Source organism: Sphaeramia orbicularis, chromosome 13, assembly GCF_902148855.1.
Source record: "Sphaeramia orbicularis chromosome 13, fSphaOr1.1, whole genome shotgun sequence".
NCBI lineage: Eukaryota > Metazoa > Chordata > Actinopteri > Kurtiformes > Apogonidae > Sphaeramia > Sphaeramia orbicularis.
The window spans coordinates 30,897,708-30,914,269 of NC_043969.1; the positions used below are offsets into that span (position 1 = coordinate 30,897,708).

Here is a 16,562-nt window from a genome sequence, read left to right on the forward strand (position 1 = left end):
AAACACCCTTAAAAAACACTAGCAAAAAAGCAAAATAAATAAATTGTTGCATTTGTTTTGTTTCATGTTTGCATTTCTCTAAGTTAAGTCAAAAATTAGTAAATAAAAATTTGGAGACCAGTCAAGTAGTAGCCTAGATCTGCTGCAAATACATTTATTTAACTCTCCGGTATCCCATCCAGCAAGTCCCTTACTAAGCACCAAGTGTGCTTTTTTGGCACACTTGTGGAATAATGTCAGAAAAATTTTCATACAGTTTGTTTTTAATTCTTTTACACTTTTTTTCTATTTCATCAACTTGAGCTGTGAATAAAAATACCAAATACTCAATGATTGTCACATTTTTTAACCCTTTAAATGCCGTGTTTGTAATGTAAACAAACCAATTTTTTTGGATGCAAAAAACACAAAAAAATTATTTTTTCAATATACTACATAAAAAGTGGATCACATATTATTTGATTTTTGCAGCCTGGCATATGCCAGTGATTAACAGCAACATTGGTTAATTTGCATTATTATTTTTGGCGCTAGGTCAAATGTTAAAAAATACTAGCATCTGTCACCAAGTGTGCCAAAAAGGCAAACCTATAAATCAAACAATTAAATATATATATTGATTTATTTTTCTGCTCTAATTTGATTTTATTTTTGTAAATCAAGGTCAGCCCTAATCATACATATCAAATGGAAGAAATAGTGCATTTTAGGCCCAATTGGAGGACAGATGCTAGTCTTGTAATTTTCTTTTGTTTACAATGTGCACATTTTAGTTGGTGACCAGAATTTGAAAGATCATGCAAAAATGAACAACTTTTGAATGCTAACCTTATTTAAATTGTGAAAAATTATATTAAGTTTTTGTTTTGTTTTGTTTTTTAAAAACGAAGTGCAAAGTGTGCTTAAAAGGCGCACCCGAATACCGGAGGGTTAAATGATGCATGTGTTTATAAGAAAACAAACAAACAAACAACACATTGTTCCAGTTAAGTGGTAGCCAAGCTCTGCTGCAAAGGCATTTTAATGATGTATAACTTTGTGTGAATGTGTGTGTGTCTGTTGTGTTACCACCAGTGTTGCATTCTGTCTTGGTAAGTTGTCAAAACTTATCAGAGAGAATTTGGACAAAAACATATGATGCTCCAGTTCAGTACCAACCAAGATCTGCTTATTTCAATGATGCATGTGTTACAGATGATAAAAGGGCGCAAAATAAGTCAAGTGTGCAGACACGGTTTGCCGGTCTGTGAGGCGCCGGCCGGGCTGCCTGATGAGCTGTGTTTGTGTAGTGATGCTGCTGTTGCAGAGGGAGGCTGAGCTGCTCCGGTGCCAGGGGGCGTCACGGAGCAGCTCAGGCAGGTGAAATAAGCTCCTTCAGATGCGTGCGCGCGCGGGACGAGGCGCGACACAGTCAACTACAGACGGGAAGCGCGAGGAAAGCTGGTTGTGGTGCGCAGAAGAAAACAACCAAAGACGCCTTGAATGCTCAGTAAAATGTGTTTAAAGTAAAAGTGGAGCGGAGCCAGCCCGGTGCACTCTGAGATGTCAGCCGCAGTTTCTCCACGGGATGGGAAGAGGAGACAGAGCTGCGTTTGTAGCCGTGGTTTCCGTCGCGCGCAGTTAATTGCTACCTGAAGACAATTAAGCAGGTGGAGAAGTGGCAGCAGCAGCAGTTTGGGAGTGTTTGGTGTTAACTTTGAAGCTGCTGTCGGTGCATCCTGCTGGAGCAGACGGTGGATGTTGCGCCATGGAGATAAAGACACTTCGAGCCATACTGATGTTAATATGGATTATTCAAGGTAAGATAATTAATCTACTCTGCGGGATTAAGCCGCGCGCTACTCAGAGTGCAGGTGTTTACATGGAGCTCTAGTAAATGACAACCATGCATTTGTTTTTAGTTTAATTAGTATGATCTTTTTCATTGATAAGGCTGCATTCAACGTTATTAAACTCCACTTTTGAGTGTTAATTCTAATATTCCTTTTTAAAGTGTCATAGAGCGAATTCAGAATTGAACTATCAAGAACTATTGACTGTAAATGTATGACCTTTAACATAAGATGCATTTTGATCCACTTTTAATCAGTAAATGCGTTAAAAACATGGACTTAAATAGTTATAAGCAGTCTTAAGATGCTTGTTTGAAATTCATATGCCAAAATTTAGCTTATGGACTCAGAAAAGCAGTTCTCAGGGTGAAAAAACAAACAAACAATTGAAACAAACATACTGACATGGAATATGTAATTTTTATTGCTGTGAACTCCACTGTGGCTGCTGCTTGTGTTTTAACCAGAGGTCCCCTTTTAAGCACTGAGCACTCCTCTCATCTTAAGAGGGCATAATGTTGTTGCATGGTTGAATGCTCTGAAATGATTTTCAAGGAAGTCAAATGTTGTTGCTTTTTGCTTTCTTTTTGAAGGTTATTGTCCCCTGTGAGGTTAAAAATAACGTAAAAGCTCTTGTCTACCTGAAAGAGCGGGCTTTGGTTTTAACATTCTGCCCAGGAAATCCCAGCTGTCATATTTAGGACAAGGGTCAAGTAGGAAGTTTAATCATAACTATCCTGCTCCTGGATGGTTATAGGGGTCAAACATGGTGACAAAAAATGAATTATATACTCAGCTGACAGCAGGATGTTTTAAATAAAAGTGCACGTCTTAAATATTTCACTGAATGCTATAAGGTTTTTGTCAATGTATGAGTCCTACAAAAAAGAGGTATATAGAAATACTGACACAAGCATTCAATACTATTAATTTTCTTTGTTTTTATCAACATGCACTGTGTTTGGTACCTCTGTGACTCCACTCTTAGAAATCCCTTAAGGCTTGTTGGACTTGGCCAATCTTGTAACTGTCAACTGTGCTGCTGCATCATTCCTTACCAGATGTTGGCTTTCCTCCGGTGTGGAAATCAGAGATTGTTACAGCTTGTGTCTTTATGTCAAGATTTATTTGGTTCAAACTGAGGATTCGCTGAAGAGGAACACAAAAAAGGAACATTAGATTCATCTACAAACCTATCTGTGAAAGTTACTTAGGAGTTGTATGGCGAGAACACGTAACAAAAAAAACATTTTTTTTGTATAGATTTCTAGTCGTTACTCACTTTGGTTTGACTGTCTGTTCATCTACATTAGACAAATGCATGTATTCAGTTTGCACATCAACAACAAACAAGCCTTGTTGATGATCAGACGTATTTGTCAGTATCTCAATGGATTTTCTCTTTACATTTCTGACAGCAGCCAAGCCTGTCAAAAACCATTCATGCCTGTCAACAACTCAAGAATTAGTGAATCAGGAAACAGCGCCGCTAAACCATCGTCTGTCTGTCTTACGTGCCTTCAAATGAGCAAAACAGACTCAGCAGTTGTTATTGAGGAAACAGGGTGCCGTGTTGGCTCTACATGAAAAGACATGTAACTAATTGGCCACTAAATGGTAAAATAAATCTGCTGCCTGCAGGCGTCATTTCATGATTTGACACAAGATGATTTATTGTAGAAGCCGGACATTTTCAAGAATAGTTTGACAGCTGAAACTAGCATGGTTTTATTACTTCCCAGTATTCCCATGCTAAAACACACACTGGCAGCTGATTGCAGTGTGATTACTCAAATAGGCCTGAGGACAGTGACAAGGTGACTTGGCTAAGGTTAGCGTGTCAGTGACAGCCCCTCTTGTAAAATGCCTTTCTGTTTGGCCAGGCTATTAAAATATTGTCATGTCCTCAGCCGATTGTGTTCACTGATGGCTGGTTTGTAATGAGACGGGAGCCACTTGGCGCTGGTGTAAGCTGATGTTTGTGAGCCAGCTATATCCCTTTTCACAGAATAACTCACAGAGCTTAGGGTAATTCTGATTATGTATCGCATGATTAACTAAACAAGAAATTAGACGGTCGTGGTCAGGCATTGGAACAAACGGCGTTCCCGGCAGGGTGCTGCATGAGAATTAACCATCAGCGTAAAAGCTTCCCTTCGGCTGGTCTCGGCAGCTACCAACGTGTGGCAATAAAGAGTCTCAGTTATCCAGAGATCTGGAAGATATCAAGTAGTACTCAAAGTCAGAGACAAGAATACCACTGTACATGATGAGTAAACAAAGCATACTGCCAGAATACTGCTTACTGTTTAACCTGTTTAGACATTCCAAATGAATGTTTCTCTACATTTAAACTTTCCTAAGTGATTTGTCATCATAATATCATTGTATTTTTCTGTAAAAATCTGATATTTTCCTATATTTAATCAACTGATCATGTAGATATTCATAAAAGCTTTAAGTAAATTCAAAAGTTACTATATCAAAACAGATGAAACTCAAGAAAAAAATGACTTTTTCAGCGAAATATATCATTAATTGAACATAAAAACAAGTGTCTACAACCACTGTCATCTGTCAAACTACATGGGTTTTACTGGTAAATCAATGTTTCAGAAGATGACAGTGTTTCCATATTCACTACGGAGCCTCTGAACGTCCAAATGGATCATATCTGATGACAATGACAAGCTGAGAAACTGCATTTTACCTGAATTATTTACATGTATTAATAGGATTAATCATTCAAAAGTTATTAAATATGTTTAGATGATGTTCGCCAGCTCTTTTAGAGTTATATAGAGAAGTAAACTTGATTATCCAGTAGTGTCTGAATGTAACTTTTCTAAGGTTGGTTTAACATGTAAAGTCACATTTAAGACACAGGAATCTGGTCAAAAGATCCTGTATAGGTCTTTTGAAGGAGAATCATGATACTCAATCTGAATCACAGATTTCTCACCTCTTAAAATACAGGTACAGAATAATCAAATGAGTTTCTTCTGGTGTCTAGAGGCTTATTTTGTGTGATGGCTTTTTGTTGTTATTGGACTAGAAACTCTGCATTTTTACATGATTTTGGACCAACATTATTATAATATCCTGACAAATCCTGATAAAGTAAACACTAGTCAACAATTTTATGTTAATACAATATGTCTGTAGTGTTTGCATTAATTGTGTAGCTTGTGGAAGCCTAATTTGTACCGTTGGAGATTCATAATGAATAAAAAATGTTGATGCCCTCTGGTGAAAGTACATTTTAAGAAGAGCTTGTTGTCACAGTGGCATAATTCAGACCCACTGGACTTAAGGTTATTCTTCATCATTATTTCTTCTTCAGCAGCAAAACAACATGTTAGAGTGGGTCTGCAAACTACACTTGAATACAAAAGTCTAGACATTACCTAAAGTATGACTACAAATGGACTGAAATAAACTCAGTACCTGGTAGGGATGCAAACTGATGAGAATTTAACAATTCCGATTCCATTATTGATTTTGCTTCTTGATCCGATTCCTTATCAGTTCTCTTATCAATTCTCATTGGGTGAGGGGATTATTTGCATTAAGTGTCTTTTATATTTCCATCTTAGCTCAGAAAATATAACATATACAGTATACACAAATAATAACAACAGATGGCGGCAGCATGGTTTGGGGGGGGGGGGGTGTCACAGAATATGACCATACAAAGTGAAAGTGAAACTTAAGATGCTTTGCTAATTTCTCTGTGTCTCCCGCTATTGTGCACCTCATTTTCCTTTTCCATAACTTTGGAAACTTTTATTTGAGGGGGCAGGACGTTTGTTGCCTCCTCCTAGAACCGGGCCCAGATGATGCCCTGGTGTTTGCTCTGCTGCTAGATTCACAAGCATCACTAAATACCACATCAAACACGTGACATTCCTGCAAATGAATTACATGCTGTATGGACAAATGTTTGAGCATATTGGAGGTGTTTCCCCCCCTTTGTAGAAATGGAAGCTTTGCAAGTGTTACAAGTGGCCCTGGTGTCATCTTTTCACGTGAAATATAGCCGTACTTAGGAGCATTTCTGCCTTGACGCCAGGTTGGCTACGTTCTAAACCAAAACAATGCAGCGTACCTGTGGCAACGAAGGCAGAATCGATAAGCAGAATCATCAAGCAGGCAGGAAAACGATTCCAAGGAACTGAGCTACTGGGAACCAGTTCTCAAAAAGAACTGGTTCTCAATTCCCATCCCTAGTACCTGGTGACCTGTGGTAGTGACATCCATATTACAAACCCATAACGTAAAGCATAAGGCAAATGTTAGGTGAGGACTATTGTTACTTTTTACTAACCCAATTTGAAGGATCCCTGTGAAAAATAAATCAAATAAATCCAGCATGATATAAGATCTTGTTACAAGTTGACATTAAAGTTAAACATTAAAGTTAAATCTATCTAATTACAGTATGATCACATAGGTCACTCAGCTTGCAATAGGAATGCCACACCTTTATGATGCATTTCTGTTTTATATAACATATAAATATGAATAGGGATTACATTGTGGTTACGCTGCCAGCAGGTCGTAACCAAGACAAATCAAGAGAAAGTAACAGGGAAATAGGTGGCATGTTGAAATGACCAGACAGAATATTTTTCATCTCAGTCTGGAAAAGTATTCTTATAACACAGGTATCTTTTTTTAATGACTTTGTGGTTTTGCAAAGCACACATTGAAATCTAATTATTTATACAAGAAACCAGTGGTTACTTCTGCAACTTCTCCTCTCTGACGGTAATGAATGAATACAGATACTGTGCGTCTTCAGCTTACCTCTTGGGTCTGCAATTATCTGGTTTTCCTCAGTAGCTAGTTTTCTTTTTTCTGCATTAATGAAAAGTACAATTGCATAGTTTACTGTACAATATTAGGACACTTCAGTCTCAATAGTGTGCAGCATTTGTGTTCTCAAAGCTGGCATCTTAAAAAACGTACATTGTCTACTGCAGTCTTTTCCCCAAATGACTGAGCTTCTCTTTCTTCTAATTAGGTAAAAATCAGTCAAAATGTATGTTAGCCATCATTCTTTCCTGTCACCAGCAACAACAACTGCTGAGAAAACAAGCCGCTATGTGTCTTCCCTTCATTGAGCTTTCTTTGTCTCGGCTGGCTCAAACTGGTGAACTGTCACCAGTTTCATGCTCAATTGCGTTTGTTAGGCTGACACATACCTTGGTGTGGGCGTTGGATGAGGGAGCCTAATTGACCACAGCCTATTCTGCGTGGACCGAGCATACAGAAGACCCCCGTGGAGGGTAGAGACGCTGATTGGAGGCAGAGCGAGCCAGTGTTAACGAAAGGTTTCTCTCATACAGAACTAGGTCAAATTAATTGGCTACACAATAAAGGAGACAGCGTATTTTTTATGTTCCTACTCGCAGCTGCTGTGTGTTTGACTTGAGACTGAAAGCGGTGTATCGGCACATCAAGTCGTCAGTGTTTGCTCGTGCTGATTTTCAGTGACATTTACAGTAGTTGAGGCTGACAGGTGTTGATCGGAGCGCTGCGTGCCGACTCATTGAGCTAATGTGACTCTGAGGCAGGTGATCAAATCCATCACAGCGTATTGAGTTTGATGGATGTGAGATTGCATTAACAGTGACACAGCACATATTTTCACACTCAGTCACAGTACATGTTTATTAAAGTCTCTCTCTGTTGCTGTTGTAGAGCAAAAACCGTCATGTTTAAGTCAGATGAGTGAAGCTGTAACTTAAGGTTATTTATTTTGTCACTGCTTTGAACCATAGATCTAAGCATCTCTGAGATCAATAGATGGTCGGTTAATCCCTAAGTTATATTTTAGTTAAAAAGGAAGCTGTTTTTTTTAGGTTCTGTATGTGTATAATGCAATATCATGTGTAATTTGATCTAAAATCTGACTGCATGAAGTGCAAATACTGCAAATTTTTATTGAAACACAGTTTGTTCATTATTCACAGCCATCAAACAGTGTATTCTGTCAATGTTTAGGTTTTGGATTTGTATAATGCAATATCATATATAATTATACCTAAAATCTGACCGCATAAAATGCAACTAATGCAATTTTTAATGAAAAATAAAGTTTTTTCATTATTTAAATTCATCAAACACTGTATTCTGTCAATGTTTAGGTTTTGTATGTGTGTAATGCAATACCATATTTAATTTGACCTAAAATCTGATTGCATAAAATGCAAATAATGCAGTTTTTTATTGAAAATGGAGTTTGTTCATTATTTAAAACCATCGAACACTGTATTCTGTCAATATCATTCAGTATTTTAAGTCATTTGAATGGGGATAAGATTACCATGATGATATTTTCATCGTGTTCTTTGAGGTTAATTTAACATTAAGGCTGTTATAGTCACATTCATAGAAACATGAACATGATATGCAGTTTTTTCTTTTTTTCTTTTTTCCCCTCATCTCATATCCGATGTTGAATTCACCTCCAACAAAATAAGGGGTTAAGGGGTGTTTGATAAAATGCTGACATAAGTCTAGGTGATATCAATGTTTTTGATCGTGATCTACTTTTCAGAGGGAACGAATAGATTGTGTCAGAAAAAAAGGATCAGTGCTGCCAAAACTTTCCTTTTCAGCTGATATTCATTTTTAATTGGCCTGTTTATCAGTATAATTATGGTATTTTATAGAGAATGGTGTACATAGATGTCACACTACCACACTGGTACTGTCACTAGCACAGGTTACTTGGCTAATGAGTGTATTTCTGTCCATTTGTAAAGACACTTTATCGTCGCTCTGCTCTGAAGTGTTAGGGTATAGTTTGCATTAACTTGCAGAGTTTGGATAACGTGATGTTTTGCTGCTCTCGAGGAAATAATGATGAGGAATTTTCATAAGTCTGTCAGCTGTGGGTCCGAGTTGAATTGAGCTGAATTTACAAAGATGTTTTAGGTTGAAGTTACAGTGAAAACTTGATTCTTTAGAAAACTCCACTGAGAAAAATGAGTTAGTCGAGGTAATTAGTGGAAACACTGAGGCAGATGCATGTATGGGAACATGCTGACTGGTACTTAATGTATATATTATCAGTATTACAATAATGTTTATCCAAAATTGTGCATAAATTGTTTTCTGCATGAATAGATTTTGGTTTATATTGTATTTATTTTGTGTATTTGCATAGGGAGAACTACTGTATGCAGTATATAGTATTGCCACAGACCAAAGAATTGATTTACAAGGCTAATTTGTGGGGCTTTTAAAATACATAAAAGAGAACATGCAAATGGTACAAAATGCATACACAGTCACAGCAGTACAAAGTACAGACTGATTTACAAGAAAGTACAATAGAACAAGAAAAAGTGGGTTATTCATTTTATGACATGCCCTGTTTTTTGAGGGCAGCTGTGGCCTAGAAGGGTGGAGAAGTGGCTTGTGACAGAAGGGTCGCCGGTTCAATACCACAGAGAAATTGTTGGTTGATGTGCCCTTGAGCAAGTCACTTAACACTTGCTCCCCAGTTGCCTGACATGGTAGCGCACTGTTCCTAGTCCCCAGTGTGCGGTGGGTTCCTGCATGTTCAGCTAGTGATGGGCTAAAGGCAGAGGGTCAGTTTCAGTGTATGTTGCATGTACAATACATACTGACAAATAATAAAGGTTATTCTTAAAAATAATAATAATGTGAAGTTCAGTTTAAAATGATTCCAGTCAGCGTGCTGTTGGAGCTCTAGTGAAACCAAAGCAGCAAAAAGCAATCATACAGATTAAGACTATACAATTTATTTATCAGTTTATTTGGTAGGGACAGTGCACATTAATGAACGTCTGTATTGAATAACATCAGATTTTGTGATAGTGAAAATGCTAATTTACATTCATAGTCCTTAGATCTGATCTTGTGGTCAGATTGACCCAGTCCTTCAGCCCAAATTGTCTTTCTGACACAAGAGCAATCTAAAACCCTATATTTAGTTCACTGAAAAAACAAAACATCAAACCTTAACATTTGCAGAGACGCAACTCACAAAAACTTGCATTGTTGCATGAAATAGTTTGGTTTTTTTTCAGTCATCAAATTGGTTAATGGATGGGTGTTACAGTAGTTAGTGTTCTGCTGACCACTGAAAGTTTCCTCATCTTAGAAGAAAGCAATGTTAAAAATACTGTGTCTAATATGTTCACATACCTATTAGCATTTTGCTTTCTGAACGGATCACTTTGATGTTTGCTTCCCTGCTTTAATGATCTGCATCAACAGCACATACTTCGCTTTAATCTTCCTCAACCATGAGTGTTTTTAGGAGTGAGGAACGATTTCACCATTAAAGCAGAAAACTCACAGTCTGACATATCCATTTCTTTTACCTTTATTCATTTATTGTAGCTCTTAGAACTCACAAACAGCCACCTTGACTGTATTAGCCTCGGTTTTGGTTCATTATTACAGCAGTTTAATTGAAATGCATCAGAAACAAAGACCAAAACTCATTTCTACAGCTTCATGAAGGCACCATTACAACCCTCCTCTTTATTTTTAGGGGTGGATTTTGTGTGGAGCTGATGTTGTGCACTTGTCTGTAGGATCGCAACATGAATTGTACATGTTATAAGAAACAATAGTAAACACTAAATAATACAGGGCTGCGCAGGGCAGAGAACACGCCCTTGTTCTTGGATGAGATTCATATTACATCCTTGGAAACACACATTTGGTCAAAGAAGAACCTGCAACGTTACTTTACACAGGGGGACATTAGGGTATCATAAAAAAATTAGGGAATCTGAAGGTTGTTTTATTATTTCAGGTCATTTCAGGTGCCACAGTTTTGTTGTGTTTTTCAAGTGAGTAAAGCCTCTCTGAGTACAATGGAACTAAAACAGTTCATGTAAACCAGAGAAGCATCATTTATTGATTTATCAATTAATCTTTTAATTGTTTGCTCTTTAAAATAATGAAAAATGTCAATTGTTGTATTTTCAAAACCCAACATGATGCCTTCAAATGTCTTGTTTTATCCACAAGCTGAAGGTAATCTGTTTATTCAGAAAATATTCATATATAAAAAAGCTTGATTAAGAGAATTTGGACTTAAACTGATCATCAATTTCAAAGCTGTTGCTCAAGAAGAACATAGGTATTAGGAATTGCTTAGGTACTGACTATGATGATCCCTGTACTTTGAGATTTTAATCATCTTTACAGGCATATTTCAGCTTACTCATAGGAATAAATAGAGGTCAAATAGAGGTATCTAGGATCACTTCCATCACGTACTGTAAGCTATAGGCTAATATTCATTGCTCTCATGTTTCTTTAACCCCCTTCATGTTGGTCACAAAGCTTTTTGTTTCAGTCGGATCTTTTTTTATGACTGCTTCCTCTTGACTTCTGTCACGTCAGCGCCGCTCTGATGTCATGTCACTGACGCTGTAACCTTATATTCATATTTTCTGATCGCTTCAGGTCATATAACACTAAGTGACACTGCTTCATTTTTTACTTTGTCATTTGCTGATTTTGGATTTCATGACTTAAAGACCAGCAAAGTGAACTTCTTTTTACTTCCTGACACATGGGGCAGGACATGTAGCCTTATATTGTGTACTGGGCTTTTAATTATGCTAATTTGCAATTCGCATAAATGCATGCACAAGTATATTTAGCATAATGAGTTGTACTGTATCCATAGTGCATGGTGCATGGGTCACCATCGGATTTTTCCCTTTTATTTTAACATGTCCTTAATAATTTTTTTTTACAAATTGAACCAAAATTAACTTATAAGACTAGATGAGAGACCAGAGCATGTTTGCAACCTGTTGTTTGTATTAAAATGTCAAATTACTTAATTTTACTATTGACGTATTCATGATTTTCTACAGTATCAGACAGACACAGTGTCTTCATTACCAGGGTAATTAAGGTTATGTTCAGACTGCAGGCACATGTGGCCCAAATCTGATTTTTTTGCCCATATGTGACCTGTATCCAATCTGTTGAAGACAGTTTAAACAGCACAAATCAGATTTTTTAAAAATCCAACCTAGGCCACTTTCATATGTGGTCCTAAATCCAATACGTGTCTGATATTTTGCAGTGAGATATCAGTCTGAATGGCCAGGTTGCATTTATTCGACCTTTATGTCATTTAAATGTAACAAACGTCACAATTCTGCATCCCAGGAGGAGGAGTGGTGGGAAAAACAACAACAACAAGAAAAGCACTTGGAGAGCGCAGACCTCCGCCAAGACAGATCTGCCACCACCACCACCACCCCCGATCACCACCAAAATTTAATCGTTTCTCCCTTGTGCCAGTATCAACATTTCCTGAAAATTTCATGAAAATCCATCCATAACTTTTTGAGTTATCTTGCTAACAAACAAACAAACACGCACGCACGCAAACACACAAAGCAAAGTGGTCACAATGCCTCCAGGTGACAGTAACAACATGCTGAGATGAGATGCCTCCATATTTACTTCTGTAAACACAGTGCATCTGGTTCTGGTCTTGTGGTTTCAGAGGCTGCCGGTTCAGGGTCTGGTTCTGGTTTTATGAAGTCAGGGGCTGGTAGTTCAGGGTGTGGTTCTGGCCTTGTGGTTTCAGAGGCTGAATATTTCACTGATGGGGTTTAAGTCATTTAATATCGGTCATGTTCAGTTTTCATTAAGAAAATGAAAAAAAATGTATATATAATTAATTTTATATGTTTCACAATTCTCTGTCAGTTAATGTCTTCTCCTCATTAGGTATATGTGTGTAATTGAACTTTTTATTAGACTTGTACTAGAGTCGAGGCTTAAAGGTAACAAGAATAGACAATTATATTACTCTTCATAATTATATGTGTGACTATAGTAGATAATTTGTAGAATGTCATGTCGACCAAATTTCAACCCATTCCACTGTAGATAGATGTACTGTTTTTATTCTCCCAGGATTCAACATGTATACATCTGACATGAAAATAAAAATGAACCAGAGTCCAGATTCCTTAATCATCACAGACATACAGGGGCTGGTTTTTCATCCTTCTTGCAGCAGCAGTGACCCTCCACAACCATGCAGCTGCCAGCATGTTTTTTTCTCTTAGAGCAAACTTAAAAGTACAGTGCCGTTAACTGTATGCCTTATCTGTAGCAAACTTCAGCTGGTGTGGGTACTGATCTGTAAAAAAGACCAGAAGCAAAACTGAAACTAGGCCTGCCAATCATCTATTTAAAAAAAACAAAAACTTGTCCTTATGTGAAGCTCTTCAACAAACCCCTTGAGGATGAATTCTTCTTATCTGATCAGATATTCATGTTTTATGCAGTGGTAATCAGATGCTTAATGATAGGTTGTTAATAACCTGTACAAATATGAAATGCTTAAAATGAGCTCTTCTCTTCAAATATAGTGACAGATGTGACAAGTGGAAAATACAGCGTGGTAGGTGTCGATGATTGGCACGATTGTGATTGTCAAGAAGGGAGTTATTTAACTGAACTACTTTTAAAACTTAAAAGATGCAGATGATTGAATGTAGCTGCAGAAAATGAAACTTAGAGTAAACCTTGGGTGATTTAAGTCCCAGCAGTGAAAGTATGTCTTTTAGAGGCTCAGTAAATCAGTTTGATTGAGTAATTAAGAATGTCAATCAGAAATATTTAAGAGCGTTTTATCCCACAGGGTGAATTTAAAGCAGCGTATGACTTTCATCGCATTTTTTTTTTTTAATTTGTAAAACCCCAGTGATATCCTTATTATCACTAATCCATTAGTCTTTCCGTGCTTACGCACCTGAATCACTTCCCTCACAGTGAACAACCTCGAAGATGACGCCATCATAAACACAGTCCGCTTGTTTACATAACAAACTGAAATGGCCTTTTCGGAAATTTTGTCGCGAAGTGCATTATGGGAATGGGAATTCCACACAGCAGCAATTTTGGTGTCTCTTTGTTAGTGCTGAACCCAAATGTGGCCTTTACCTCTATCCACCAACTTTAATCATTCTTTAAAACAACCCTGGTGGACTGTATAATTTTACGTTGTAGTGATCTGGCTCCTTTTTTTGCTGAATCCGTGAGAGACCGCTTTCGCTCGGTCGCCATTCCACTGCACTTTGCGACAAAATTTCTGAAAAGGCCCAGATGATGTTTCGGTTTGTTATATAAACAAGCGGACTGCGTTTATGATGGAGTCATCTTCCAGGTGATTCGGGAGTGTAATCACGGAAAGACTAATGGATTAGTGATAATTAGGCTATCACTGGGGTTTTACAAATTTGAAAAAAAAATTGTGATGAAAGTCATATGCTGTTTTAAAATAGAGAATCAGATATACTGAATTCATCTTGAATCACTAATGCCCACAGATATTTTTCTGAACAGATATTTTCTTCTTTTGTTTAACAAGATGTCTCTGACTACCCACGCCACAAAAAGGACTGTTAACTGAACAAACCATTGTTTCTGTTGGACTTAACACTGTGGATGATACTGGACATAACAGATGCAGAGGCTTTAATCTATCATGAAAGTGAACCGCAACAAGTCAAGTTATAAACTCAAGTTACTGCAAGTGTTGACTTGGGGTCTTTACATTTACATGGTTTCAACCATAAAGCCAGTCTCCCAGAGGTATCTGTGCTGATCTACTGCAGGTCACACACTGATTTATTCACCTGGATTCGATGTTTCAGGTGCAGGGTCATACACAAAACAAGAATACATATTATAAAATGGGGTGTGACGCCTTTGTTTTCAAACCTCTCCATTTTCCCTCCACACAGATACACACAAACCAGACATTTTAAAAATACTCAGTCTGGAACGCATTTTTTGTGACCATTTACATGTGGACAAGAGCCCCAAATGAAGAGAAAAATGAGTGTGGACAGGGCTTATACTTAATTCCAGTTAAACTGCAACCAAAAACAGTGTCCCAAAGGCCAGGTTGCACAGCACAGGTTTCATAGAAAACATGAGTGAATGAATATACGGAGCAATGACAATAATATAGATGATGACGTTACTGATAGTTAAGTGCTTTAACTTGAAGAACAGGGTGTGTTGAGTCATTAAAGGACTGCCAGTTATGGGTAGTTATGGGCTTAAGGCTTGTGTTAGTTTCATGTAGCTGTTTTTACAGGTAAATGTAGATGATTATAACAATAATGCAGAATTATTTAGGTTAACCTGAAATAAGTGCAATGCTGTGATGTAATGTACTGATTGTGACGGGCCCGGATGCAATTTAACGTATTGAAACCGAATGACTCAGAGCACTGAATCATCACGAAGAACTGCTGATTTACTGAGCGGTAAAGCCACAGCCCCTCCTGCCAAGTAGCATCTCCATCACCGCTGCATTCAGACTCCATCTTCATGCTGCTAATGATGTGGCCACTAGTAACCAGTCCACAGCCACCGGAAAGATGAGACAATCTGGACTTTTGCTGTTGTCTTCTCAGTCTTCCCACTCTGCCAATTAGATTGTCACTTCACTCTTTGGTTTAACCTCAGTGTTATGTTACGCATCCACTACCTTACAGAGCTTCTGCATAGGAAGGACATCCAAATGAGGCAGATGCATCCGTACAAGCCGCAGGTTTCCTCGATGATTGTAGCCCATAAATGATGCATCTCAGAGGAGTGTGCCCTAGGCGTAGGCGAGGGTCGTGATGATTTAGACCAGGTGCACACTGGGAAAATGGCACACTGTAATGAGGTACATTCCTTCTTTAAATGAACCTTTGCTCTGGTTGACACCAGTCAGTGAACTTCAGAGATGGGGCCTACAAAGATAAACACCGCCACCTTTGTAAGACTTGAGGTCTCCAGTGGCATTTGAGTCACTAAAAAACACCTTCATACCAAGGTTTCAGACAAAGAAATCCTATTAATCTTACTGTTCAGCCCCTGGGAAACAATTCGTAACGTACTGAAATTAATGTTTAGAGCATTTCTGCAATTCATCACAGTTGAAAACTGAAAAGTGGTGTCAAATTGTAAATGCAAGCACACTTTTGTTTCAAGCTGTATAAGGATAAAAAACATCAGTCATCAGCATTTTAACTGCTTTTATCCTAAGAGGAAGATTGATTTTCAAGGGTAAAATGCATGAAAACCGCTGGTCTGTAAAACCTTTATTCTTTTGACTTTGTAGTGCAGGTAGGAAATGGGCTGTGTGGTGGCAGCGGATGAGTTTTGCACTAAGGCTGTAGAAAATTATAGTCCTGTTTTTTCCTTTCTTTTTTTTTTTTTTTTTTTTTTTTTTTAAGGAAATAGGATTTTTTTCCTGTGGTGTCAAAGGTTTGGATTGGTTTGCAGCCAAGCTCTACTGGTGATCACTTACTTCTAAAATGGCTGATGATGAAAAAGCGCGGTGGTCGTGAAGGGACAGTATCTGTGTGTCTGTGTGGCAGCAGGATTTTATCAGGGCAGCGATGAGAGATTAGTATTCATTGAGGAGTGAGAGGCATCCTCGCTCCTTTCTCCTGTTGCTCGACTATCCTGCCAGATGGAGGGGAGGGTTTGTTGTGGCCAGATTAATGTTGTCATCTGGTTTGAGGTGTAACCTGGCCTCGCAGCCTTCAGGCGTGGTTATGTGAGGCTAAAGAAGGTCCCTCAGGTCAATCCTACGGCGGTGTGGCACATCATCCTCACAGGCTGCAGCCGTTCCTCCTTACAGATTAAAACTGCATTAGCGTTAGCACTTGTATGGCACTTTTCAAGAATAGC

General features: G+C 38.0%; 1 protein-coding gene across 2 annotated transcripts in view; it reads left to right on the forward strand.

Annotated features, from left to right (window-relative positions):
- Positions 1 to 1,353: 1,353 nt before the first annotated feature.
- Positions 1,354 to 16,562, forward strand: part of esamb (endothelial cell adhesion molecule b) — a 68,404-nt gene continuing 53,195 nt past the window's right edge. Inside the window, exon 1 of one of the 2 annotated variants that reach the window (XM_030152021.1) lies at positions 1,354 to 1,799. In XM_030152021.1, coding sequence (XP_030007881.1) covers positions 1,748 to 1,799 — 52 coding nt within the window. In that variant the 5' untranslated portion in view covers positions 1,354 to 1,747. The remainder of the gene's footprint in view (positions 1,800 to 16,562) is intronic. The other variant, XM_030152022.1, reaches the window with a different exon arrangement.